Source organism: Armigeres subalbatus, chromosome 1, assembly GCF_024139115.2.
Source record: "Armigeres subalbatus isolate Guangzhou_Male chromosome 1, GZ_Asu_2, whole genome shotgun sequence".
In the NCBI taxonomy this organism is placed as follows: domain Eukaryota; kingdom Metazoa; phylum Arthropoda; class Insecta; order Diptera; family Culicidae; genus Armigeres; species Armigeres subalbatus.
The window spans coordinates 275187824-275215529 of record NC_085139.1 but is presented as its reverse complement, the minus strand read 5'-3'; the positions used below and the strand labels follow the sequence as shown (position 1 = coordinate 275215529).

Below are 27706 nucleotides of genomic sequence, written 5' to 3'. Positions count from 1 at the left end.
TCTTTGAAAATGTTATTAGCGCCTCCGTGATGCTGTGTCCGATCCGCTACAATCGCTTTGATGCGTCTGCTATGCGTAAAATCTTGTTCAAACTGAGGATTAGATCCAAACCCGCAAGTGATTGATTTTTGATGTCTGTGCTAGTGATGCATGTACGTGATTGGTTAGTTTATCTATTTCCAAACTTTTTATGAATTTTTGATAATAAATAATTAAAAATCAGTATTTTCAAATAATTACAAAGAAGCGTTGACTCATCCTTGATCGAATGGTCCAAAAAAATTGAAAATCTATCGAGAAACGGCTTAGATATTAAAGTTTAAAGTCTATCATATTTTCGTGACGGTCCCCGATTTTCGCAATCGTAAAGTGTACCCCAATATAGAAAACACAGACGTAGTCCTACGTCAAAAAATTAAGCATTAATGATAATCAATAGTATCAATAGAATTGGCAAATTGCTGGAGAGTTTCTGAATCGATTGATAAGCAAATGTCGAAAATCCATCGAAAGATAAAGACGCTATTAGCGTTTGAAATCTATCCTAATTTCGTGACAGTCTCGAATTTGGAAATTTCCGTTTTAAACCCTGTATCTGAGTCTTCCCCTTAGACGAAGTTTACGTCAAAAAATCTGTAGCAAACATCAATACTGACGCGTTACAATTTTTTTCAGTCATAATGCGAATCAATTGTTTGCATGGTCTCCTTCCGATACTTGCTTGGGATTCAACTACCGACGTTAACGTTGCGCTTTGAATAAAGTTCATCTCGGAACCGATTTCTTTTTCAATCAACAGGAAAAATACAAAATTAGTCTCGCGGGAAAATTTCATGTTGTGCCGACAACATCCAAATCGTTGCAAACGCCACATTAATGAATAATTTGCTGTAGCAATCTTCCGATGACAGCCTATGCTCGGACCGGCACTAATGCTATGATTCCGCTACCGATGCCAAACAATTATGCTTTGTTCTATGAAGAAAGTTCGCCTAATATCAACATTCTCAATCACTAAAATCATACAACTCCGAATTACGCTAGAAAATTTCACCGAAGAATTTTCCAGTTCCTAACGGTTGCACTTTAGGAAAATTATTTCAACTTAACCTTCCTCCCAAATATAATGATGGTCCTGAAAAGAACCGATTAATTGCCACTTATGTACCTTATCAGCAGCCACTGGGCTGCGCGACCTCATACGATGATTCGGCTCAACGAACGCCGTCGATTGCCAAATCCGCCGAAGATGGGACACGGATGACAATGATGTGCTGCTGCTTCCACGACCGCCACCACCACCGACCGAAAAAATTTCATCCGCACCACCACACCGCTGAGACAGCCGTTGTCACTGGGACCGCTTGTGGACGCCCTGGTCCGCTCGCCGTGACATCCAGAATGAAAATGACGCGCGCACGCGAAACACGGGGCTTTTTATACACAGGGAAAACGAAGCTGTGGATAGTAGTAAAATTCTTCTTTATTTACACATTTTTTGTTCTACAAATTATTTTTGACATGTACAGTGATCGGCCGGCTTGGCCCTCCAACTTCAATTTTAATTATTATTATTATTATTATTTTTATGTTTCTACTTGATTTTTGAAATATATTGTATCATGGCGGCCTTCAGGAGGCGCTAGTGTGTTTTGACGTAGGACTTACGTCTCTCTTTACTATACCGGGTGTCATTTCAAAATTTCTAAATCGGCCGCGTTACGCTGTGTTGAAAGATTTCAAACGTTAATAGCTTTTACCCTAGTGAACAGATTTCTGCAGCTAACCCCTCAATCGACAGCTTTCAAGTATGCCTTTCATATTAATGCTTGATAATATCCGAAAACTTGTTTCAATAGGCCTGAAACTGTTTTCAAAGCAAAGCATTGAATTCACGAAAACCTATAAATATGGGTACCGCATCATTCTTGCATCATTCCATTACCACGTTCTGATTGGTGCAGACGTCAACGAATGAGCTCACGCTAGGTCTGCTAAGAAGGCATAAAATAGCGCAGCGCAAATTTTTCCTCTCAATCTGACCGAAACAGGCAAAGCAATAACAGCAGCGCATCGTCGGAATTTTTGAACGGTTGCATCATCGTCTCAGCCACGCATTCGCAAACCTAAGCCTTTTTAAGAGCAATCGTCAGCATTCTCAGGTTAGCATCATCGGCATTTTCAGCCCGGCATTGTCGAGAAGCCAACAGTAAGCGCGGCACGGCGGTGTGTGACGATAGAGTGTCGACGACAACACTACTGGTCAAGTTTTCTCGGCCGATGGCAGCAGCGGTTAAGCGTTTGGTATTCCTGCAGACATCGATTCATAATGTTTTAAACAATCATAAACTCCCAGTTGAACCGCTCAAGAGGAAATTTACATCTAACATTGTGAATGGATCTTTTCAGAACCACTAATATACTTACTAAAGAGTTTTTCGCAATAGAATCAATTTGAAAATGTAGTAACAGCTCAAACATTAATTAACTATCAATCGATTTTTCATCAAATGTTGGATTTTTTGGCATTGATAAAAAAATATCTAGATAAACATTGTTTGATACTGACCGCACACAAAGCGAACCCCAACAAACAACGACAAGCTACAAATAAGCATGTAAGTTGAATTATTGTTTATTTGTAATCTTCATAGCTGAATAAAATGGATGCTGAATAATTCGCTAGACAGATTTCATCTCAGCATTTGATCCAACTAATATTCGACTTGGCCTATTTATTTGTTTACCACCTTTATTTGAGGTCGAACTAACGTTTTAGTTTTATCACATTTCAGCACATTGGGGAAGTGTAACAATGTGCTGAACTAATGATTTTTAAAGTTCTCTGTTCGACTATGATGTGATGCTCTAAAAGGGTGGTCGAATTGAGTTTGAATAGTAGATTACCAGATCTATCGCACAGTGGAAGAAAACATTATAATAATTTATGCTTTTTCCGTTTGAAAGAAAATCGCGAAGGCTTGAATTGATGATATTTAGATAGGAAAATGATAATTTATTTTCAAGACATTGTTGGAATCATTGTCAAGAACACTCAGGCTTTTTATATTCGTGGGGCAATACATAATTGTTTCGAGATTTATAATTGATTTCTGATCTATAAAGCTGTTGGAGATTACAACGAACAAAATTGCTGGAGCAATGAAGAAAATTCAAGCAGTTGTTGTAAAGTTGTGCGGAAACGAACACAAACAAATTCATAAAAAATCGACCATATTGGATGTCTGTTACAGATTTCCTAAGTACTAGTTGTTTTTCTATATGTATTTCTATACCTATGTAAATTTAATGTTGATATGTGTAGTTATTTACTCGTTGCATGTGTGGTATTTAATGGCACAATCATTTCGCAACCGGTTATTCAGAGATTCCGAGCAAGGTCGAACATAAAATCATCAAATTTTCATAAACCCCATCACGAGTTTTATTTTATCGTTTTGACATTATTTTCTTATATTTTGACGTAGGACTTACGTCTCTCTTTACTATACCGGGTGTCATTTCAAAATATTCAAATCGACCGCGTTACGCTGAGTTGAAAGATTTTAAACGTTAATAGTGCTCGTCTCAGTGGACAAATTTCTGCCGTAAGCCCCTCAATCGACAGATTTCAAGTATGCCTTTCATGTCCATGCTTGATAAGACCCGAGAAACTTGTTTCAATAGGCATGAAACTGTTTTCAATGAAAAACATTGAGATCAAGGGAACCTATAAATATGGGTACCGCATAATTCTTGCATCATTCCATTACCACGTTCTGATTGGTGCAGACACCAGCGAATGAGCAGCAGCTGGGTCTGCCGAGAAGCAATAAAAAGGGCAACGCGATTTTTCCTTTCATTCTGACCGGAACAAGCGAAGCAACCGCATCATCGCATCATCACACCTTTTAGCAGGGAATGAAGTCTGCACCGACCGCTTTTTCGGCTCGACACCATCGAAGCCACCATCATCAGCCGGAACCTAGCCAGTACATCAGCAGTCCACCCTACAGACCCGACAAAGCAGCAATGCTGAGCAAATACCGGCAGCAGCAGCAGAGTCGAGCCGAGACCGGCCGGCATCGATGATGAGCCGAGACAGGCTGAAAAAGCCACATGATGCAGCATGTATGTCCAAAAACCAACGGTTCTTCAGAGAGCCAATAATAGAGATCAATATCAAAGCTTTCAATACCATTCGGGATAGAAATTGTACTTGGGTGCCAAATCCAATATTCTAGTGATACAATTTTATGCGTGATTTTCATAAATAGCGTCAAAACTAACAGTGGATAATTTTTTCTGATTTAACCGCGAAGTGGACGAAGGACTTCAACTTGACCATGCCTAAAAAAACATAAGATGTCTAAATCTCTCACATAATATTTGGATATTTGAGTTTAAAAACACCAATAACAGCTCAAACATTAAAATAAACTATCAATCGATTTTTCATCAAATGTTGGTTTTTTTGGCATTGATCAACATTGTTTGATACTGACCGCACACAAAGCGAACGTGACTGAATGATCGTCCTATGTTACCAATTCTAAATCTTATCACCCGAAATCCCATGTCCGGGTGTTTCCTTCCATCTACTACTAACAATGTTGTATCAGAAAAGAACACGTACTTCTCACCTGAACTGCAATTCTAAGCTCGCTTGCCCGGCTTATTAGCCTGTATCAAGCGAAAAGTCCCGTTAGGAAATAGACGCCAGCAGCGAGCAACAAGCGTAAAAAAGAAGAAGCCCTTCTCGAACGCGTTGATGATGATGACGCTTTGGCTGACAAAGAAGCGGGATACAAGACACTGGCTGATTGGCCCACCAATTGGGAAGCAGAGAAGATTCAAAATAAGGTATAAAAGAAAAGTGCATTCGCTCGCAGAGCATTCAATCTTTTTATACCACCACTAGAAATTCGCGGTTACTTGAATAAATCGTTTTCTTACTTTTTGGACTTAGCCGAAGCAAACAGCCTTTTTCAAGGCTCTAAGAATTAAAAAAAATGTTCTCCTTCAGTCGCTATCGCACGGATTAGGAGGCCCTACATCCCCTGCTGGGCCAACTTGTGGCTTATTTCAGGCAGTCCTTCAGTGGGAAGGTTGCCATTGTCGAGGCTAATATTCCGTGACCGGACAGATACTTCCTGAATTGTTTTTGATGATTCTTGTTCGAGGTAGATTTGACTTCTGTGTCGGTTTGATGAGAAGATTTTGCCAAGGAATGGTATGCAACGCCGATTATTTATCCAAAATAGTTGATGTGAGAAATTTGGACATATTATGTATCTTAAGGGCATGGTCAAGTCAAGTCCTACGTCCACTTAGCGGTTATGTCACAGACATTACCTACTGTTCGTTTTTTTTTTAAATTTGATAACCTAACTACTATGTACACTAATATTTACAATAAAAATTTGATAACCTAGATTGGAACTAGCGCCCTAAGCGCTTCTTGGTCCGAGTGCAAGCAACGGACCCTAAACTTTTCTTTACACTCACCAAAGCGTTCATGTAAGGTTTTTATTCCGGCCAGACGGTGGACCTCGGATGTTCTTGTCCTGGGAGGGATGTTGAGGATCATCCTCAGGAATTTGTTTTGGACCCGTTGAAGTTTGAGGTGGTGGGTTTTAGCGCAGCTCTCCCAGACCGGCATGCCATATTCGATCACAGGGAGGATGATTTGCTTGTAGACAGCAAGCTTATTTTTCAGGGACAATGACGACCGGCGGTTGATCAAAGGGTACAGTAGTTTCAACAAGACGTTACACTTTGTCACCGTTTTGTCAACCTGTTGCCTGAAAATGAGCTTGCTGTCGAGGGTCAAGCCAAGGTAGTCGGCCTCATTGGCCCATTCCACAGTCGTGCCATTGAGGATGATTTTACAGTCCCCAGGCGGAACAAGTTTAGGGGATTTGGAGTGGGGGAAAATGATGACCTGGGTCTTCGCCGCGTTGATACAGATCTTCCAGCTGGTGAGGTACTCTGTCAGGGCATCCAGGCCTCGTTGGAGTTTTGCCACTAGCGCTCTGATCACTCTACCGTTGTAGACGATGGAGGTGTCATCTGCGAACAGAGACAGAATGCCGCCTTCTGGAGGTTCTGGCATGTCGGAGGTGAACAGATTGAAAAGCAGGGGCCCGACGCCTGCGACGATGTTGTGCGCATTGGAACTCGCTCCGCTGATTGAGACCCGGAATGTCCTTGCCGACAGGTAATTGTTGATGATTTTCACCAGGTAGCTGGGAAGATTGTAGCGTTGTAGTTTGTACACCAGGCCATCATGCCATACGTTGTCAAATGCCTTCTCGACATCGAGTAAGGCCATGGCGGATGTTTTTGAGACAAACTTGTTCCGTCTGACGACGTTGGTAACTCGAGTCAGTTGGTGTACAGTTGACCGACCGCGTCGGAAACCAAACTGTCCCTCGAGTAAGATGTTGAGATTTTCGGCAGACTCAAGTAACCGATGGTGAAAAGCTTTTTCGAATAGCTTGGATAACCCTGAGAGAAGGCTGATGGGTCGATAACTTTTGGGGGAGGAAGGATCCTTCCCAGGCTTCCGGATGGGGATGACTTTCGCTGACTTCCAGGACGATGGGAAGTAGCTAAGCCGGAGACACTGATTAAAGATCAGCGATAGGTGCTCAAAGAACGGAGCACTCATGTGTTTGAGCTCGAGATTCAGGATGCTGTCGAAGCCTGGGGCCTTCATGTTCTTCGACGATTTGATATAGGCCGTCAATTCGTCAGCTGAGATCTCCAGCTCCTCCGAGAAGTCGTTGGGAATCAAATGGATGTTGTTAGCATGCTCGTTGACGGCTGCTTCGTGTGGACTGACGATGTTCTGCCCAAGATTGTGTGAGCTGACGAAGTGACGACCTATTTCAGCGATTTTCTCTGCAGGAGTTATCAAGCGATCCTTAGAGCCATTATTGTCTAGTGGGATCAAAGGTGGAATGGGCCGAGGCTTGGATTTTAGAATTTTGGTCATTTTCCAGAACGGCTTAGCATAATCTGGGAGAGTGCGGATCTTATTCGAGAAGTCGTTATTTTTGAGGTCCACCATTCTGGCCTTGATAATTTTGTGATTCGATTGCAGCGTGTTTAAGCTCAGGCAGTCCAGTACGCTGAAACTGCCTGCGAGTGACATTCCGCAATCGAATCAAATCTTTGGTGAGTGTATCGATGTTTAAGGAGTTGCTTACCTGCCGAGCCGTCGGTACGTGTTGCTCTCGGGCCGCCGTGATCGCCTCCTCGATAGCGCACAGCTGGCGGTCGATACTTTCCGGCGTCTCCGGACGCACCTCGTAGTCGACGGTGTTATCGACGCACTGCTGGAAACGCTGCCATTTCACTCGGTGGTAGTTCCGCCGTAACTGCTGGTGCCGATTGACCGAGGAGCCCAGTTCCGCCACCACCGGATAGAGATCCGAACTGAGCTCCTGGTATACAACCGGCTGCGAGACGTGGTCACTCAGGTTTGTTACGTAGAGGTCGAGCGTTGCGTGGGCACCGGACCGACTCAGCCGAGTGGGGGAATCCGGGCTCAGGATCGTGTAGTGGCCTTCCTCCATGTCGTTGCTCCAGATGGTGCCGTTTCGATTGCCGCGACTGTTGCCCCAGGCTTGATGTTTGGCATTCAAGTCGCCGGCAATGATATACTGGCCTTGCCTCCGCGTCAGCTTGACGATGTCCCTCCGAAGGGCAGCCGATGATCCATCGCCGGCTTTGGTTTGCGTTGGACAGTACGCCGCGATGAGCGCGATTGTGCCGACCGAAGTGGTGATTTCGACACCGATGGCCTCGATGACACTGAGCTGGAAGCTTGGAAGCAGACGACAGTTGATGTTGTAGCGAAGAGCGATGGCCACACCACCTCCCCTGGTCGGCCGGTCAAGTCGCACGATGCGAAAGTCCGGGATGTTGACGTTCACCTCCGGTTTTAGGTGCGTTTCGGTGATGAACGCCACGTCTATTTCCTTCTCCTCAAGGAAATCCTTCAGCTCGATTGTTTTGCTCTTTAGCGAGCAAGCGTTCCAGTTGACCAGGCCCACCCTAGCAGCCATTTTCATTTTCAATGATAAACATGCCAAGTGTGAAGACCTGGTCGAATCGGGTTTGCAGCCGCGCAGTCGAGTGGCGAGCTGCGCGAAGATCGGCATCAGTTGCTCCGGAGTGTACAGCGGGGCAGATTCTGCCGGTGGGACGGCTTCGTTTTCCGACTGCCGACGGAACCCAGGAGGAGGAAGCGGGGGCCATTCGCTGGTGGATGGTGCCGACGATGCTGGAGCTTGGACCGATGCAGCTGCCGCTGCCAGTCGCTTGTGCGGCTGTAGCGGTGGGAGTATTGGAATCACACGACGGGGAGCCGGGATAGCTGGAAAGTTCACCTGGTTGATTACAGGAACACGGTTTTTCTTCGGAATGGTCCTGGTGGAAGCCTTCTTCCGGATTTCCAGGAACTCGGCTCGCTTTGGGCAGCCCTTTGTGGTGGCCCGATGTTTGTCGCAACAGTTGGCGCACTTGGAATCGGCCACCTCCATTTTGTCGCACTCGTCAGTCGGATGGGGTTCGCCACACTTGTTGCAGCGCGGCTTCATGCGGCAGTTTCTGGTGCCGTGCCCGAAATTGAAGCAGTTGGTGCATTGCGTGACATCGCGGTGCACTGGCCGATATCGCTCCCAGTCAACGACGGTGTAATTTATAACGCCAACCAGCTTCAGGTCCTTCCAGGTAGTGGAGCCGTGCTCCAGATGGATCAGGTAAAGCTGGTCGCGATATTTCCTCGCCTTGTCGTGACGAGCGATCTTGTGGACGGCTACTGGCTTCAGTCCGCAACTTTCAAGCTCTGCTTGGAGCTCTTCCTCCTTCATGTCGTGAAGTCCTCGCAGCAAAGCCTTGAGCGGCTTCGTGCCGGGGTGGTCATGAGTGTAGTACTCATACTTGTGGACCTCGAGGAACTCCACGACGGATTGATGATGGTCCCTGTTGGCCGGCATCACTTTCACGCCCTCGCTGCAGAGCCGAAAAGTACATTTCAGCCCCTTAGCGATCAGCTGGCGAATTTTTGGTCGTAAATCCGGCGGATCGCCCTTCACAAACACGGGCGGGCACTTCTCCTTCCGCTCCGGTTGCACCTGCGGCAGCTGCGATTGCTGCTTCTTCCTCTTTTTCGGCGGATTGCCGGCGTCATCAAGCGGCAACGGCGAGAACACGTTGCTTTGCAAAAGCTGCTTGGAGGGGTTACCCGCGCCTCCAAGAGCAGTGCGCTTAGGCACTTTTCCAGCGACCGAATCGGCCACCGAGTCTCCCATGACGGGTCCGGGAGAAAATAACGCCAACGCGACAAGCGAAAACGTAAACAGCGAAAGAACGAGAAAAAAAACACTTCGAAAAAATGCGCGAGCAAAAAACACGTCCGTACGTGTTGCTGTCTCGAACTGGAATGACGAAGCTGTGGATCAAAAGGCCCGTACCTTACTGCAATCTGATGTCCGTGTTGGGGATTTATGAACGGAATTGAATTTTTCACCCGGTTTGGAAAGAAACAACATTTTCAATAGTTTAACGTTGATAATCAATAGTATCAATAGAATTGGCAAATTGCTGGAGAGTTTCTGAATCGATTGATAAGCAAATGTCGAAAATCCATCGAAAGATAAAGACGCTATTAGCGTTTGAAATCTATCCTAATTTCGTGACGGTCTCGAATTTGGAAATTTCGGATTTACACCCTGTATCTGAGTCTTCCCCTTAGACGTAGTTTACGTCAAAAATTCGTCTCATATCAACTTTCTCAATCACTTATCAATCACTGAATCATCGTTCAAAATTAAGTCCACAACAAGAAGAGTGGTTAAGTGCTAGACAAACATCATATAATTGAGCTCAGAATCACGCTAGAATATTTTACTGAAAAATTTTCTAGTTCCTAGCGGTTGCACTATAGACAAATTAGTTCAACTTAACCTTCCTCCCAAACATAATGGTGGTTCTGAAAAGAACCGATTCATTCCCACTTAAGTGCCTCACCAACTAGAGATGGGCAAGACGGATCACTCCGTTGAACGGATCAGATCTGGGTCGTTCAATCTAATGATCCGGATCTTTCATACGGATCGGATCTTTGGAATAATACGTAAGGAGAATGCAAAATGGTGAAACGGTTGTCATTCAGGATCATGCTTTTGACCCGTGCATACAAACATTTCATCACTCTCTCGCTCACAAGCTAATATTACATGTATAAAGAACCCACGAAAAACCTTTCATTTTGACATTTCCCTACGAATAGTCAGATAATTTGCTGATCTGGTGAACCGCATCTTTCAAAAAGTGAGCTACGGATCATTCACTCACAACAAAGATCCGGATCATTTTAACGGTTCCGGATCAGAACGCCCATCTTTATCACCAACAACAACTACTGGACTGCGCGACAGCCATCCGATGATTCGGCTCTACGCACGCCGTTAATTGCCAGATCCAAAAATGCTGCTTGTAACACGGATGTAAAGATGTACTGCTGTTGCCACGACCGCCACCACCATCGAACGAAAAATTTTCATCCACACCACCACAGCCGCTTCTGGACGCCTTGGTCCGCTTTCCATGAAATCCAGAATGAAAATGACGCGCGCACGCGAAACACGGGGCTTTTTATACACATGGAAAACGAAGCAGTGGATCAAAAGACCCGTACCTTACTGCAATCTGATGTCCGTGTTGGGGATTTATGAACGTGATTGATTATTTCTGAATTTTTCACCCGGTTTGGAAAGAAATAACATTTTCAATAGTTTGCCGTTGATAATGAATAGTTTTAATACAATTAGCAAATTGGTGGAAAGTTTCCGAATCTATTATTGTCAGTTTCGCTGGTAACAAAACGCGCCGATCACTTTTTAAGCACCTTTAAAATCGTCGCCAATATCATTATTTTCAATCTGTGTTAGTTCAAAGCCAAATTATGAAAATATGCATGAAAAATAGTACTAAATTTCGGGAAATAATGTGATTATTGAAATCAAACAATTTTGTTCACAGTTGATCTAACAGATCTTATGGCCATTTTTGCTGGCGACGATTTCAGCGGCGATTTGCTTTGCGACGATTTCAAATCGTCGCGGCCGATAAGGTGGGAAATTGATAATAATAAGAAAATCTCGAAAATCCGTCGAAAGATAAAGTCGCTATTACCGTTTGAAATTTTACACGATTTCGTGACGGTCCTTAATTTGGAAATTTTCATTTTGCACCCTGTACCCGAGGCTTCCCCTTAGACGTAGTTTACGTCAAAAAAATAAGCATTAATGATAATCAATAGTATCAATAGAATTGGCAAATTGCTGAAGGGTTTCCGAATCGATTGATAAGCAAATGTCGAAAATAAGATAAAGACGCTATTAGCGATTGAAATCTATCCTAATTTTTGTGACAGTCTCGAATTTGGAAATTTCCGTTTTAAACCCTGTATCTGAGTCTTCCCCTTAGACGAAGTTTACGTCAAAAAATCTGCAGCAAACATCAATACTGACGCCATACAATTTTTTTCAGTCATAATGCGAATCAATTGTTTGCATGGTCTCCTTCCGATACTTGCTTGGGATTCAACTACCGACGTTAGCGTTGCGCTTTGAAAAAAGTTTATCTCGGAACCGATTTCTTTTTCAATCAACAGGAAAAATACAAAATTAGTCTCACGGGAAAATATCATGTTGTGCCGACAACATCCAAATCGTTGCAAACGCCACATTAGTGAATAAATGCTCGGACCGGCACTAATGCTATGATTCCGCTACTGATGCCAAACAATTATGCTTTGTTCTATGAAGAAAGTTCGTCTAATATCAACATTCTCAATCACTAAAATTATACAACTCCGAATTACGCTAGAAAATTTCACCGAAGAATTTTCCAGTTCCTAACGGTTGCACTTTAGGAAAATTGTTTCAACTTAACCTTCCTCCCAAATATAATAATGGTCCTGAAAAGAACCGATTAATTGCCACTTATGTACCTTATCAGCAGCCACTGGGCTGCGCGACCGCCATCCGATGATTCGGCTCAACGAACGCCGTCGATTGCCAGATCCGCCGAAGATGGGACATGGACGAAAATGATGTGCTGCTGCTTCCACGACCGCCACCACCACCGACCGAAAAAATTTCATCCGCACCACCACACCGTTGAGACAGCCGTTGTCACTGGGACCGCTTCTGGACGCCTTGGTCCGCTCGCCGTGACATCCAGAATGAAAATGACGCGCGCACGCGAAACACGGGGCTTTTTATACACAGGGAAAACGAAGCAGTGGATCAAAAAGCCCGTACCTTACTGCAATCTGATGTCCGTGTTGGGGATCTATGAACGGAATTGAATTTTTCACCCAGTTTGGAAAGAAACAACATTTTCAATAGTTTAACGTTGATAATCAATAGTATCAATAGCATTGGCAAATTGCTGGAGAGTTTCTGAATCGATTGATAAACAAATGTCGAAAATCCATCGAAAGATAAAGACGCTATTAGCGTTTGAAATCTATCCTAATTTCGTGACGGTCTCGAATTTGGAAATTTCGGTTTTACACCCTGTATCTGAGCCTTCCCCTTAGACGTAGTTTACGTCAAAAGACTTCCCATGTATCTGAGCGTTTTTTTCTGTGCTTCGTACCTATGCAACTCTTTTGGCCAGATATCGCATTGCAGAGCTGTTATCACCCTCTGTAGTTCGTCGTCTTCTTCAGAGCTTTTCTCTATTTGCCCCCAGGATATATCCATATGCCCAACATCCAACGCGTACAAGAAATGATTCTCGTCATCTTCCTCAACTGGGACCGCTTCTTGAGTTCGACAGATTAGTCTCGAAAGAGCATCCGCGACATTTTCGTTCCCGGGAACCGTTTCAATAGCAAAGTCAAACGACTGTAGACGCAGTGCCCATGCATCTGCTCGTGACAGTGCTCGTTTTCCCAGACGATGTGTACCATTAAAGATGAATTTATTTGCCTCGGCGTCTGTCCTAATTACAAAGAATCTGCTGAGAAGATACGTGGAAAAACGCTCTACACCCCAGACCACAGCTAGGGCTTCTTTATGAGCTTGGGGGTATCGTTTTTCAGTGGGAGTGAGTGATTTAGAAGCGCACGCGATGACGCGAGGAGTTTGGTCTTTATCATGCTGTATTAAAATGGCTCCCAACCCAACTGGAGATGCGTCAACGTACAACTCTATTGGGTCCGTTTGACTGTAGTATCCAAGAGTACTGATTGTTTTCAACGCTCCAGTTTTCAGAAATTGAAATTCTTGCTCCTCGTTATCGGTCCAGTAAAATTTATCACTGTTCGCCAATGCTCTCAGGAACAGAGTGAGGTCAGCTCGATTCGGAATGAACCGATCGACAAAGGTCACCAGGCCGAGAAAACTTTTAACTTCAGAACAAGTTTCTGGTCGCCTGCAGTTTTCGATTGCGCTCAGCTTTTCCTCTTCCACCTTCCATCCGTCGCCAGTCAGGATGAAGCCCAGAAATTTAACCGTTTGTGTACGAAAAACGCATTTCGACTCGTTTAGTTTGACATTGTGATCCCTAAGCCTAGCCATAACTGCATCCAGGTTTTCATCGTGTTCCGCCTTAGTAGCTCCAAAAACCAGGACGTCATCTTGGTAGTTTCTTACGCCTTTACATCCACCCAGAATTTTTCGCTGCATAGCTTCCTGAAATACGTCTGGAGCATTGCACAATCCAAACGGTAGTCGTACGAACCGGAACATACCAAATTCTGTGCAGAAGTTTGTTAAGTGGCGAGAATCCCGATCCAGTTCAATGTGAAAGAAGGCATTGCTTAGATCTATGGTCGAGAACCACTTCGCTCCGTGTAGTTCGGCCAAAATGCTTTCTAAGGTAGGCATCGCGAAAGGGGTTCTGTGCACATATCGATTAGGCCCACGGAGATCAATGACCAATCTGATGTCGTCCTTTCCCTTCGGCACGACTAACATTGAGGAACAAAAGGACGTGTCCATTTGATCTGTTACGCGTTCTATAATGTCAGTCATCTCTAGTTTACGTAGCCGAACCTCGACGAGCGGTTTCAGTGCCTGCGGTATATTCATAAAAACATTACGACACGGAGGCTTCGATCGGTCGTACTCAATCCGGACGGGAGGAATATTAAATTTGGGGAATTTTTCGTCCGTCTCGACAACGGCTAACTCTCCCGACAGCCGCGAGGATTCACCCAACGAATCCTTCGTAATCGGTACCTTGAGGCCCAACATTAGGATGCTGTACCTTGATGCGGTGGGTCTACCGAGTAGTGCCTGAACTTCCTTAATCACATAAAATTTTTCTAGTAGTACAGGCCTGTCTTTGGAAATGAACAGATATGCTTCGAAGGTAGCTAACACGTTAATTGCACCACTTGAAGCATAACCCTTAAGTGAGCGATCTGAACCTTGTTGTATATTGAACACGTCTGTACTGTAGACCACATTTTTCATCAACTCCGCAAACATGTCCTCGGTGAAGGTATTGACATGTGCCCCGGAGTCGATCAAAAAACAACATGACATTCCTGCCACTTTTGCCTCTATGACTCCTACGTCTTTTGCAGATGAAATTGCAGCAACGGTGGCAGAGTTCTGGTTCTGTGATATGATCTGTCGAGGATCAGAATAATATTAGGTTTATGTTATTTTCGTTTATTACTTTCTTTTTTGTTGTTGTGGTTAATGTAATGACATATTCGAATCTTCACTCTTTTGTATACTTTTAACTAGTTAATATATATCAAACAAAATTTATATCAATGAAATTCAGATGTACCTTACTATTCTATTTCATTTTTTTTTTCGTAAGCTACTTAGTTCTGTTGTAGAGCGTAAATTAAAGAATATTACGAAAAATTAAGAACAAAAGAAATTGGTAACCAGAATAACCTTTCAACTGAAACAAGGGTTTAATCCTGTGGATTAGCATAGTGTTCATCTTTTTCACTTACTTCTTGAATCCCTGTGGTGTCCTCTGATTTCTCAATCACTGCAATCGTGTTTTGATTAGAGTCAGTAGCAAATTGATCCCGTATGGCTGAACCCTTAATAGCCGCCGCTGGAGGCAAAGGACACGCGATTTGGATGTGTCCGAATTGTCCACAGTTTCTACAGTCTTTATTGACAGCATGGCATTTTGCAGGGACGTGGTAAACGCTGTTACACCTCCAGCATTTTGTCCCTTGTGTCTCGTTATTGCGTTGCGTTCGAAAACCAGGTCGAGCACTTGTTTGTCGTGACGTTCCCTGAAATCCTCCACGCCGGGCGCCTACGAAATTGCTGCGATAACCTCGTTGGTATGTTGCTCTTCCTTGAAATCTTTGCTGAGCGCCTCCGCGCACCGGAAAGTCGGCTCTGACAGGTGCCACGACCGCCGCACTATTTGATCCATGATTTTGAGAAAAAAATTGCTCGTTGAGGCGAATGGCCTCCAATTCTCTGACCTTATCTACCAGGTCGGAGAATGTGCCGTTCCTACCCAGAAGCTTTAGTGCCATCGTACGCACTTCTCTTCTTTGAGCGTGCGCCGCTATTGTACCGACAATCTCTTCGAACTCCTTCTCTTTGCCGTAGTCGCAAAGTCTAGCTGCAGTCCCAACGCGTGTTATAAACGCTAGATCCGACTCATCGGACTTCTGCTCCATTAAAGCAAGCCGTCGTCGCTGTAGCAGTATATCCGACCCTAGTATAACGCAAATGTTCGTCAAATACATAATTTTCTTTGTTCTATATAGAACTGATTGCTAATTATAACATGTTATCATTTTAAAAAAACGAACAGTAGGTAATGTCTGTGACATAACCGCTAAGTGGACGTAGGACTTGACTTGACCATGCCCTTAAGATACATAATATGTCCAAATTTCTCACATCAACTATTTTGGATAAATAATCGGCGTTGCATACCATTCCTTGGCAAAATCTTCTCATCAAACCGACACAGAAGTCAAATCTACCTCGAACAAGAATCATCAAAAACAATTCAGGAAGTATCTGTCCGGTCACGGAATATTAGCCTCGACAATGGCAACCTTCCCACTGAAGGACTGCCTGAAATAAGCCACAAGTTGGCCCAGCAGGGGATGTAGGGCCTTCTAATCCGTGCGATAGCGACTGAAGGAGAACATTATTTTTAACTCTTAGAGCCTTGAAAAAGGCTGTTTGCTTCGGCTAAGTCCAAAAAGTAAGAAAACGATTTTTTCAAATAACCGCTAATTTCTAGTGGTGGTATAAAAAAGACTGAATGCTCTGCGAGCGAATGCACTTTTCTTTTATACCTTATTTTGAATCTTCTCTGCTTCCCAATTGGTGGGCCAATCAGCCAGTGTCTTGTATCCCGCTTCTTTGTCAGCCAAAGCGTCATCATCATCAACGCGTTCGAGAAGGGCTTCTTCTTTTTACGCTTGTTGCTCGCTGCTGGCGTCTATTTCTTACGGGACTTTTCGCTTGATACAGGCTAATAAGCCGGGCAAGCGAGCTTAGAATTGCAGTTCAGGTGAGAAGTACGTGTTCTTTTCTGATACAACATTGTTAGTAGTAGATGGAAGGAAACACCCGGACATGGGATTTCGGGTGATAAGATTTAGAATTGGTAACATAGGACGATCATTCAGTCACGTTCGCTTTGTGTGCGGTCAGTATCAAACAATGTTGATCAATGCCAAAAAAACCAACATTTGATGAAAAATCGATTGATAGTTTATTTTAATGTTTGAGCTGTTATTGGTGTTTTTTAAACTCAAATATCCAAATATTATGTGAGAGATTTAGACATCTTATGTTTTTTTTAGGCATGGTCAAGCGAAGTCCTTCGTCCACTTCGCGGTTAAATCAGAAAAATTATCCACTGTTAGTTTTGACGCTATTTATGAAAATCACGCATAAAATTGTATCACTAGAATATTGGATTTGGCACCCAAGTACAATTTCTATCCCGAATGGTATTGAAAGCTTTGATATTGATCTCTATTATTGGCTCTCTGAAGAACCGTTGGTTTTTTGGACATACATGCTGCATCATGTGGCTTTTTTCAGCCTGTCTCGGCTCATCATCGATGCCGGCCGGTCTCGGCTCGACTCTGCTGCTGCTGCCGGTATTTGCTCAGCATTGCTGCTTTGTCGGGTCTGTAGGGTGGACTGCTGATGTACTGGCTAGGTTCCGGCTGATGATGGTGGCTTCGATGGTGTCGAGCCGAAAAAGCGGTCGGTGCAGACTTCATTCCCTGCTAAAAGGTGTGATGATGCGATGATGCGGTTGCTTCGCTTGTTCCGGTCAGAATGAAAGGAAAAAATCGCGTTGCCCTTTTTTATGGCTTCTCGGCAGACCCAGCTGCTGCTCATTCGCTGGTGTCTGCACCAATCAGAACGTGGTAATGGAATGATGCAAGAATTATGCGGTACCCATATTTATAGGTTCCCTTGATCTCAATGTTTTTCATTGAAAACAGTTTCATGCCTATTGAAACAAGTTTCTCGGGTCTTATCAAGCATGGACATGAAAGGCATACTTGAAATCTGTCGATTGAGGGGCTTACGGCAGAAATTTGTCCACTGAGACGAGCACTATTAACGTTTAAAATCTTTCAACTCAGCGTAACGCGGTCGATTTGAATATTTTGAAATGACACCCGGTATAGTAAAGAGAGACGTAAGTCCTACGTCAAAATAAACCGTTGAATCAATGTCGAACCAAATATCAAATACGATTGGACGGCAATGATAACGATTGAAATTATGTACAGCTATATGTACACCGAAGCATGTTGCAATTAGCGAATTGTCTATATATCCGTCTATTACCTGATCCGAAATAAGATTTCAGTCGATATAAAGCGTTTGCGAATGGGAATAAATCCGCATCCGGAGCTGCTTCGTCAGCCTTAGCGTTCCGATAAATGTCCAGTAGGCGTGGGCCAGCCTTCACTTTAAATATGGTATACTTTGTGACCTCATCGGTAATACCCGCAAGCTGCATTGAATCCACTAGGAGGTCCCGCCATTGCTCAAACGTGTGTCTGCTAATCTCTTCATTCTCGTTTGCCGGTCTGCACTCGGGCACGCAAATGGAAGATACCGAAAGTTGATTGATGGAGGCCATGAATTTTGACTCCTCAAAGTCTGTAGTGTCCTTTTCACGCCGGGTACTGGAAGGTCCGATTCCTTCAAATTCGATCGTACTTCGTTCAGTGAGCTCTCCACTGGCATCCGATTGAGGTTTTCCGATTCCTGTCTCGACGTTCAGTTCTTGAGCTTCTCTCATTTTGTTCATTTCGTCGACCAATGAAGCGTTACGTTTCCTCTCTTCATCCAAGCTTCTTTCCAGCTGTTCAATTCGCTTACGTTTGATGAGCCCTTTTCGCATATCCTTTACGGATTTCGACTGACGGTCGCTTGAGATAACTTTCCGCTGCTTTCCGTCTTTCGGATTTCGATCGCAAGCAGAGATCTTCTTCTTCCTCTTCGACATCTCGCTGTAAATTTATTTTAAAATATTTGCTTTTAACCTCTTAAATTATTTATGTTCTACAGTTTTTAAAAGTTTTTTTTTTGTTTACTTATGAATCGATAACCTATCTCTGTATTATTATTATTATTTTACATCAGATTGGCAATATGTATATTTTCTGGCAGTCATTCGCTTCACAGTCTTTCTCATTTATTAGCTAATCGATTACTAATTATTGGAACGATTAATTGAGATGCGATTTTCACTGAGTGAAAGCTGTTGAGTATTTCTTTTAGCTATGTAGGTTTTCTTTTAACCTGCGCTTAATGGGGAAATGTCATTAACAGTATAAGGAAAAAATAAATTTCCCCATACTAATTTGCATGCAAACTTGAAACGGCTTGTGCTAAATCAGTTTTAATCCAAATGAGCTCAAATTTTCAGAGGACACTCAGAACATGGTAAAGAATCAGATGAGCACTGTGGAGCAAAATCGATTTTTTGAACCACCCTAACCCCACACTACGACAGAGCCGCCTTGCAGCTTAGTGTTCATTAAGCACTTCCACAGCTAACTGCGAGGTTTCTAAGCCAGGTTACCATTTTTGGATTCGTAATTCATGAGGCTAGCACGATGATACTTTTATGCCCAATCCGAAAATTGCCTAGACCGGCACCGGGAATCGAACCCAGCCACCCTCAGGGTCCCTATTACTTTGAATTACTCTTAATAAAATTTGACACATTCAATTACTTTTAAAATAAAATATCTTAATAAAAATCCAATTTTGTATTTTACCTTCGATTTTATTTAAATTCAATTCAATAAAAGTTCTATTTAAATTTGGTTTTGTTTTAACTCCATTTTATCTAGTAATTTTTTAATTCATGTGAATTAAAATTAGTTTGACTTGATTTGAGAACAATTTTAATATGAATTCAATACATTTTACAGTGAACCCCCAGACGTTGTACTATTGAACATATATGACGCGGTACTTATGGAAGCAAATTATTTCATATTAATAAATATTTTCTTGATCACTGTGTTAACAACTTACCAAGAATTGTCTGTTTCTCATCTGACTATAATTCAATTTTATTTAATTTTGATAAAATTAACATTTCATTATTTTTAATTTCAATGGATATAAAATATTTTCTAATCTCAATTCAGATTTTAATAATTCACAATTTATTTATTTACCTCCCGTTTTAATATAGCCTAACTTTTTCTAGATTTATTTTGAAAGCATAATAATTTCAATTTAGTTTAGATTTAACTTTGGTGCAATTATCATTAGATTTAAATGTATGTTCCATTCAATGTATTATTTTCATTTTAATGCAGATACAATTTCAATTTGATTGTTAGTAAATTTCTATTTAGTTTCATTTAAATTATAATCCATTTCAAGTTTTAGTCTTTGTTTAACTTATTAAATTGGAATTTAGTTTATTTTTATTTCAAATAAATATAACCTATGATTTCTATGAAATTTAAATTTAGTGCTAATCTTACTTGAGTCTTGTTCGAATACATTTTTATTCAATTGATACTTAACATTTATTTAAGTTTTAATTCTATCAGAATTTATTTTTAGTTTTACATATTTAAATTCATCATTTGCTATATTCTGCCGAATAATAAATTAAATCCTTCACAACTCGACTAATTGCTGTTACATTAAGCACTGAGTGTATATATCTTTCTACAACCAGTTTCCACCGTTACCAGTTTCTGCTCTTCGGCCGATATTCAGTGCCATAAACCCGCAGATATGTATTATTCGTGTACGGTAAAATATTTTCGTCCTTCAATTTTTGCCGAGTTTTTGCTAGGTATGTAGTTGTGGATAAAACTGCTGACACGGATGAGAATTTGGTTAGAACGCCAGTTCCGTTACACCTGTGAAGAATAAAAACGGTTACTACTAAAATTCACGATAACAAATAATTATTAATAACAAAAAAGCACAAATTTCATCAATTATTTTTACATTATATTATTGCATATCACAATATGAAACAAATTCATTTCACTCTTTTGAATTTAATACGATGAATAAGAGTTATATCGAGAGTTACATATGAGACAAAAAACTGAACAATGATTCTATAACTTACCTGAATGTAATGAACAGTTCCTTGCTTCCCACGCTGATTTGTTTCGTTCGTCCATCCTCAACATCTGTAGGAACCAGGAACTGGTACGCTTGCTCTCTTTTGCTGTACCGTCTATTCTTGACCACTGGTCACCTGGCACCGATAATCGATATGCATTCACGTACCGTGCCAATACCGCCAATACCGACAGGTAAAACGCTGGTGTGTAAGCATCGTTTATGTTCCGGTTCCATTGCAGCAATGGCACTTACCGGGCTTTATTCGCATCGAAATCCGGTACATGTATACATCTAATTAACCACTCTTTCTGGCATCGTGGACCGGATGGGCTTCGTCGCCGAAAAACTTACGAATTAGCACCTCCAGATGGACATCGACTTTTGACGTTATCGTGTCCAAAAAAATAAACAAAGTTGTTTGAAATTCCAATTGGACACAGAAATGACATTCCACTTGACTTCAAATGAAAATGCGCAGGGTTGAAAACATTCAGTCGAGCACCAGATTCGATCAGTTGTATCATGTTATTCGCAATAACATGTTTTTCAATGGTGTTATTCGTCTGTCAGAAATGTATGGGAATATTACCTTCGAAAAACTAACAGTGGGTAATGTCTGTGACATAACCGGAAGTGGACGTAGGACTTGGCTCGACCATGCATGTAAAAATACATATTTTGCTCAGCATTATTCATAAGCATTATTACACGTTTCGTTACCAATCTGGAGAAAAAATATCAAAATGGAAAACTATCAATCGATTTTTCATCTAATGTTGATTTTTTTTGTCATTGATGAAAGTATGTAAAAAGATAATTCTTCGATTTCTGGAGACGGCAATATCATCATCCCTGTCCGGGCTGACAATAGTCATTCTCGTCGTATGAAGAAAGCGAAAAAAATATAGTCTTCGTCATAACATTGCCCGACGCGACACCTATTCGGTTTCTTCATGCCGCATGCCTACCACGAAGATAGTCGTGCAACCAAAAATAAAAATACGATTTCCGTCGTCACTACTTTACATAATCGATTACACGTCATTATAGACGGAGTAGTTAAAAACATAATGACGTCTAGAATAAAGAAATAGTACGAACTTTGGTAACATAAATGTTTCGATAGCATTTTTAACATCTTCATACGTTACTTCAAATTCATTTTCACAAAGAAATAATAAAAATCTTCGCAGGGCAGCTGCCGCTTGAAGAATAATGGTATAAAGTCTTCGTTCTTCGCTGTCGTCATGACAATTTGGTTGCACGACGAAAGCTAACGTTGTGCGCGTCATTGACGATGCGTCGAGTAGCAATGAAGGCAATAAATCTCGTCGCTACTGCGGGTTTTTCTTGCTGCGACGATGACTATTGTCAGGCCTGTCCCTGTCGCTGGATGTTGGTTCTCTACCGACCACTCAAGATAAAATTTGAGCAGGAACTAAACTCGCTTGAGCCATGATTTTATCATTATATCAGAACTCTAGCCGAAGCTCCACCCCTTTGATGAATAAGACCATTGAACATTTGCTCACTGCTAGTCGTGGGTAATTAAAGTGACAAAACATTTCAAAATTATTATTTTCTAAATAATAACTAATGAATAAAAGAATTCACTATCAAAATAATTATATATGGGACATTCGAAGTATTTTCAATGCCATAATTGCCAAAAAAAAGATGAACTATAGCATAGGAAATCCGCCGAAGCTCCGCCTTTTCGATGAATAATACCATTGTAAATCAGCTGATGGCTACACCTTTACATTGATCAATAAAGCGAATGATTTCTTCATTATAGCATTGAAACTTAAGCCGATGTTCCACCTCTTTGATGAATTCATCGCAAAACATTTGTTGGTTCTACCTTCATATTGACCAACCAAGCAAAAATGATTTGTCACATATATAGTATATAGTATAGTATATTATCAACATGATCCACTTCGAGAATCCCCATATATTGGGCAACAGACAGCACATTCACACCATCTTGGGTTTCCAAAGATGACTAACGCCTAAAAATGATTGCCAGGGATGCGATAATTGCAAATATTACACTAATTTTACAATTTTTGAAAATTTTCATTACATTTTTCAACATTTCATTTTTAAACTAAGATTCCAAAATGGGATCATGTGATGATTTCTAGCACATTATTTCGACATGTTATGCTGCACATTGAATTATACGTTTGAGCACCCCTCGCAATGTCTCTTCACTACATTGCTTGTCTTTTGTGATACCGCGACGCTACTGCGTTAACTCTTCAAATTAGCTAGAGGGGTAATAGTGGTATTAGAGTATACTTGCTGAAACACAAAATCACGTTAACCGAGAATATTCAAAAGCTTTATACCAACGTTTGAAAGTTACACAAAATTCAGTAGCTATTTACCTATTTACATCAACAAGTAAATCAAATTTTAAATTGAAATATTTAGACTCAAAACAGTGACAATTTTTGGAATTCTAATGGAGAAATTTCAAAAATTTTCGTTGAGATCTTAGAATAAGAAACGCATTTTCTTTTGTCGTGAGCGAGGAAGACAGAATTTTGTAACAATTCATCGCCATGAACGCGAATTAATAAAATTGTCACGCAAACGCTCTCTAATTAGTTGATTGTACTACATTTTAAAATGATTCTATTGCGAAAAACTCTTTAGTAAGTATATTAGTGGTTCTGAAAAGATCCATTCACAATGTTAGATGTAAATTTCCTCTTGAGCGATTCAACTGGGAGTTTATGATTGTTTAAAACATTATGAATCGATGTCTGCAGGAATACCAAACGCTTAACCGCTGCTGCCATCGGCCGAGAAAACTTGATCAGTAGTGTTGTCGTCGACACTCTATCGTGACACACCGCCGTGCCGCGCTTACTGTTGGCTTCTCGACAATGCCGGGCTGAAAATGCCGATGATGCTGACGATTCTGCCTTGCTCTTAAAAAGGCTTTAGGTTTGCGAATGCGTGGCTGATACGATGATGCAACCGTTCAAAAATTCCGACGATGCGATGCTGTTATTGCTTTGCCTGTTTCGGTCAGATTGAGAGGAAAAATTCGCGCTGCGCTATTTTATGCCTTCTTAGCAGACCTAGCGTGAGCTCATTCGTTGACGTCTGCACCAATCAGAACGTGGTAATGGAATGATGCAAGAATGATGCGGTACCCATATTTATAGGTTTTCGTGAATTCAATGTTTTGCTTTGAAAACAGTTTTAGGCCTATTGAAACAAGTTTTCGGATATTATCAAGCATTAATATAAAAGGCATACTTGAAAGCTGTCGATTGAGGGGTTAACTGCTGAAATCTGTTCACTGGGATAAAAGCTATTAACGTTTGAAATCTTTCAACACAGCGTAACGCGGCCGATTTAGAAATTTTGAAATGACACCCGGTATAGTAAAGAGAGACGTAAGTCCTACGTCAAAAACTGATTCGGATAGGCGGCCTCCATCGAGGGGGTTTGAAAAAACGCTTTGCTCTCGCTCATTTCATGTTAAGGACCATATTTTTTTTCGCACAGCTATGTTAAACAAGTTGAAATGCATCATCAGAACCGGTGCCCCTGCAATTGAGGCTTATTAAAAGAAATTTATCATGGGTTGTAGCTCCCCGAATCAGTTAATTATCGTAACAGCTACCAAAAAACGTCTCTCACGGTATGCTACCTATCGAAAGTGTATACGGACATGATAAGTGAAAGATTTTCTCATTCTCCTTTGGATTCAAACCCTGAGCGATGATAAATAATTGAATATCGATATTTTTGAAGGTTATATAGAAGCCTCGACTTTTTCCTTGATCGAATGGTTAAAAAAAATCGAAATACATCGAGAAACGGCTGAGATATTAACATTCGAAGTCAAGCATGCTTTCGTGGCGCTCTCCGATTTTCGCAATAGCAAAGTGTACCCTGGTATACCCTGGTAATAGATAACGTCTGTAGTACTGAATCATAAAAATAACTGAGACGATTTTCACAACGTTACAACTCATGCAGATGCTTAATTACATTTCCTTCTTTTGCAGGCCATATCGGATCTTCTACTGGGCATATTTTGCATGCCGTTCACACTGGTCGGGCAGGTTCAGCAAAACTTCATTTTCGGCAGGTTCATGTGCAAAGTTATACCGTACCTTCAAGGTAAAAAATAACATTTTTATTCAATTATTCACACAGCAAATTTCAGCACACTTTCAGTACATCTCACCAAGGTACCAGTTGTTCAATTCTTTGGTATAAAAAGCGGTTCCAGTTTGTGGATTTTTCATAGAACAAAAAGAATGCAACATCAAACACAGTAAACGTATTCAAAATTGTCTCATTCATGAAGTATCAATAGCTTTGGCAGGTTTAATTCTACTTTTGCCAGCGAAAATTTCGTTGATAAGTCTCTTTGAATTTTGGCCACAAGGTTTTATGATTTGCATAAATATCCCTCTTAAAAATTAAAACAGTAAAAAATTATAACAGAATTGTCAAAGCCATTGTTTTTATTGAACTCCCCCCTTTATTGACACACAGACACAGCGCGGATTAATAAAGATACCGAAGCGTCGGATAAGAGTTCATAAAGCGTGTAGGCTGGTCTTCAGACTGCACAGCCGATAAACACTATACCGAAACAATCACAGCCGACAATTACCTCCACGGTATAGACAGCTGAAAACAAGTACAACACAATATTAGTGTGATTCTGATATTACTCCGCAATAAATTTAACCTCAACTTTCCATCCAACCGCAGCCGTTTTCGTCTCGGTGGCCGTGTGGACCCAGGTGGCCATAGCACTGGAACGCTTCTTCGCCATCTGTCGACCGCTTTCGTCCCGTCGCTGGCAAACCCAGTTCCACGCGTGCAAAATGATAGCCCTGGTTTGGGTTCTCAGCTTCGTGGCGGCCTCGCCCCTGTGCTACGTTCAGCGTCTGCAACCGGTGCATCGGTTGCGTACAACGGCGTCCAATCTGAACATCATCCTCGACGCTAACGCCAGCGGCATTCAACAGCCGATGAAGTGTCGCGAAATGTGGCCGAACCAATCATTCGAACGGGCCTATGTGTTGTTCCTGGGAGCGGGATTGTTTTGCTTTCCATTTTTTACGATGGTATTCGCCTATTCGATGATTGCGTTGAAACTGTGGCGAGGACTGAAAAGTGAAATATGACAAGCGAATCAAAATCAAACACATCAAAGTAAGTACAATCCATTTTATATTATCAAAATTAAAAAAAAAACATACGACACAGAGAACAGATGTCCGAGCTGAAACTATTTCTGTTTTGAAAAAAAAACTAACAGTGGGTAATGTCTGTGACATAACCGGAAGTGGACGTAGGACTTGGCTTGACCATGCATGTAAAAATACATATTTTGCTCAGCATTATTACACGTTTCGTTACCAATCTAGAGAAAAAATATTAAAATGGAAAGCTATCAATCGATTTTTCATCTAATGTTGATTTTTTTGTCATTGATGAAAGTATGTAAAAAGATAATTCTTTGATTTCTAGAGACGACAACATCATCATCCCTGTCCGGGCTGACAATAGTCATTCTCGTCGTATGAAGAAAGCGAAAAAAATATAGTCTTCGTCATAACATTGCCCGACGCGACACCTATTCGGTTTCTGCATGCCGCATGCCTACCAAGAAGATAGTCGTGCAGCCAAAAGTAAAAAGACGATTTCCGTCGTAACTACTGCACATAATCGATTGCCCGTCATTATAGACGGAGTAGTTAAAAACATAATGACGTCTAGAATAAAGAAATAGTACGAACTTTGGTAACACAAATGTTTCGATAGCATTTATAACATCTTCATACGTTATTTCAAATTCATTTTCACAAAGAAATAATAAAAATCATAAGGGTTGTGTACAAGACACGACCGCCCGACGTAAACTACGTAAAACAGTTTGGTGAAATGAAGAATCTAGTGCCAGTGCAAGAATACATATTTGCAGCAGCTCTCTACAATACGCGCTCGTTATTCTGCTTCTGCTTCGTTAGAAGAACCGATTTTTCCAATATCCCATATGTATTTGGAATAAAATTTGCTGAGCAACTCCACCGATGCTTAGAGATATCATAAAATCTCGATTAATCGATTAGTAAATAATCGATTACTCTCTAGTCTTGACGATTATTGAATCGATTCATCGTTGAGTAGTAATCGAATCAACATTTATCGATTATCATAACGATGAATCGATTAATCGAAGTAATCGACATCTAAAAGTTGTCGTAAAATCCCGAATTATCGATTAGTAACTAATCGATTACTCTCGATTCTTGTCGATTATTGAATCGATTAATCGTTGGGAAGTAATCGATTCAAAATTAATCGATTATCACAACAAATAATCGATTAATCGAAGTAATCGATTAATTTGCGATATCTGTTGTTGTCAGTAATCGAATCTCCGCGATATTTCAAATGAAATGCCACGCGCGCGGGGGAAAGCAGTTTTCTTATAATCAATAAAGATGGCTCATTAGTCTTGCCTCTTTGTAGTAGTAGTAGTAAAATTCTTCTTTATTTAATCATTTTCTGTTCTACAATTATTATTTTGACGTAAACTACGTCTAAGGGGAAGACTCAGATACAGGGTGTAAATCCGAAATTTCCAAATTCGAGACCGTCACGAAATTAGGATAGATTTCAAACGCTAATAGCGTCTTTATCTTTCGATGAATTTTCGACATTTGCTTATCAATCGATTCAGAAACTCTCCAGCAATTTGCCAATTCTATTGATACTATTGATTATCAACGTTAAACTATTGAAAATGTTGTTTCTTTCCAAACCGGGTGAAAAATTCAATTCCGTTCATAAATCCCCAACACGGACATCAGATTGCAGTAAGGTACGGGCCTTTTGATCCACAGCTTCGTTTTCCCTGTGTATAAAAAGCCCCGTGTTTCGCGTGCGCGCGTCATTTTCATTCTGGATGTCACGGCGAGCGGACCAGGGCGTCCACAAGCGGTCCCAGTGACAACGGCTGTCTCAGCGGTGTGGTGGTGCGGATGAAATTTTTTCGGTCGGTGGTGGTGGCGGTCGTGGAAGCA

General features: G+C 41.5%; 2 protein-coding genes and 1 long non-coding RNA gene across 3 annotated transcripts in view; 1 reads left to right on the top strand and 2 right to left on the bottom strand.

The window, feature by feature from the left end:
- The window catches only part of LOC134214530 (cholecystokinin receptor type A-like), a 260990-nt gene that overhangs the window by 139658 nt on the left and 93626 nt on the right, over positions 1–27706 (top strand). The window contains exons 4-5 of the mRNA XM_062693894.1: positions 24665–24779; positions 25383–25829. Of these exons, the coding sequence (XP_062549878.1) occupies positions 24665–24779; positions 25383–25801 (534 nt within the window). The 3' untranslated portion in view covers positions 25802–25829. The remainder of the gene's footprint in view (positions 1–24664; positions 24780–25382; positions 25830–27706) is intronic.
- On the bottom strand, positions 14743–18522 carry LOC134219082 (uncharacterized). The gene is made up of 2 exons (XM_062697762.1): positions 17856–18522; positions 14743–15738 (listed from the first exon to the last, which is right to left on the bottom strand). The coding sequence occupies exons 1-2, from the start codon at positions 18520–18522 to the stop codon at positions 14966–14968; spliced, it is 1440 nt and encodes a 479-aa protein (XP_062553746.1). The 3' UTR covers positions 14743–14965.
- Positions 19288–21019, bottom strand: LOC134214526 (uncharacterized). Its single transcript, XR_009979818.1, has 2 exons — positions 20629–21019; positions 19288–20410 (listed from the first exon to the last, which is right to left on the bottom strand). It is a non-coding gene; the product is annotated as an uncharacterized LOC134214526 (long non-coding RNA).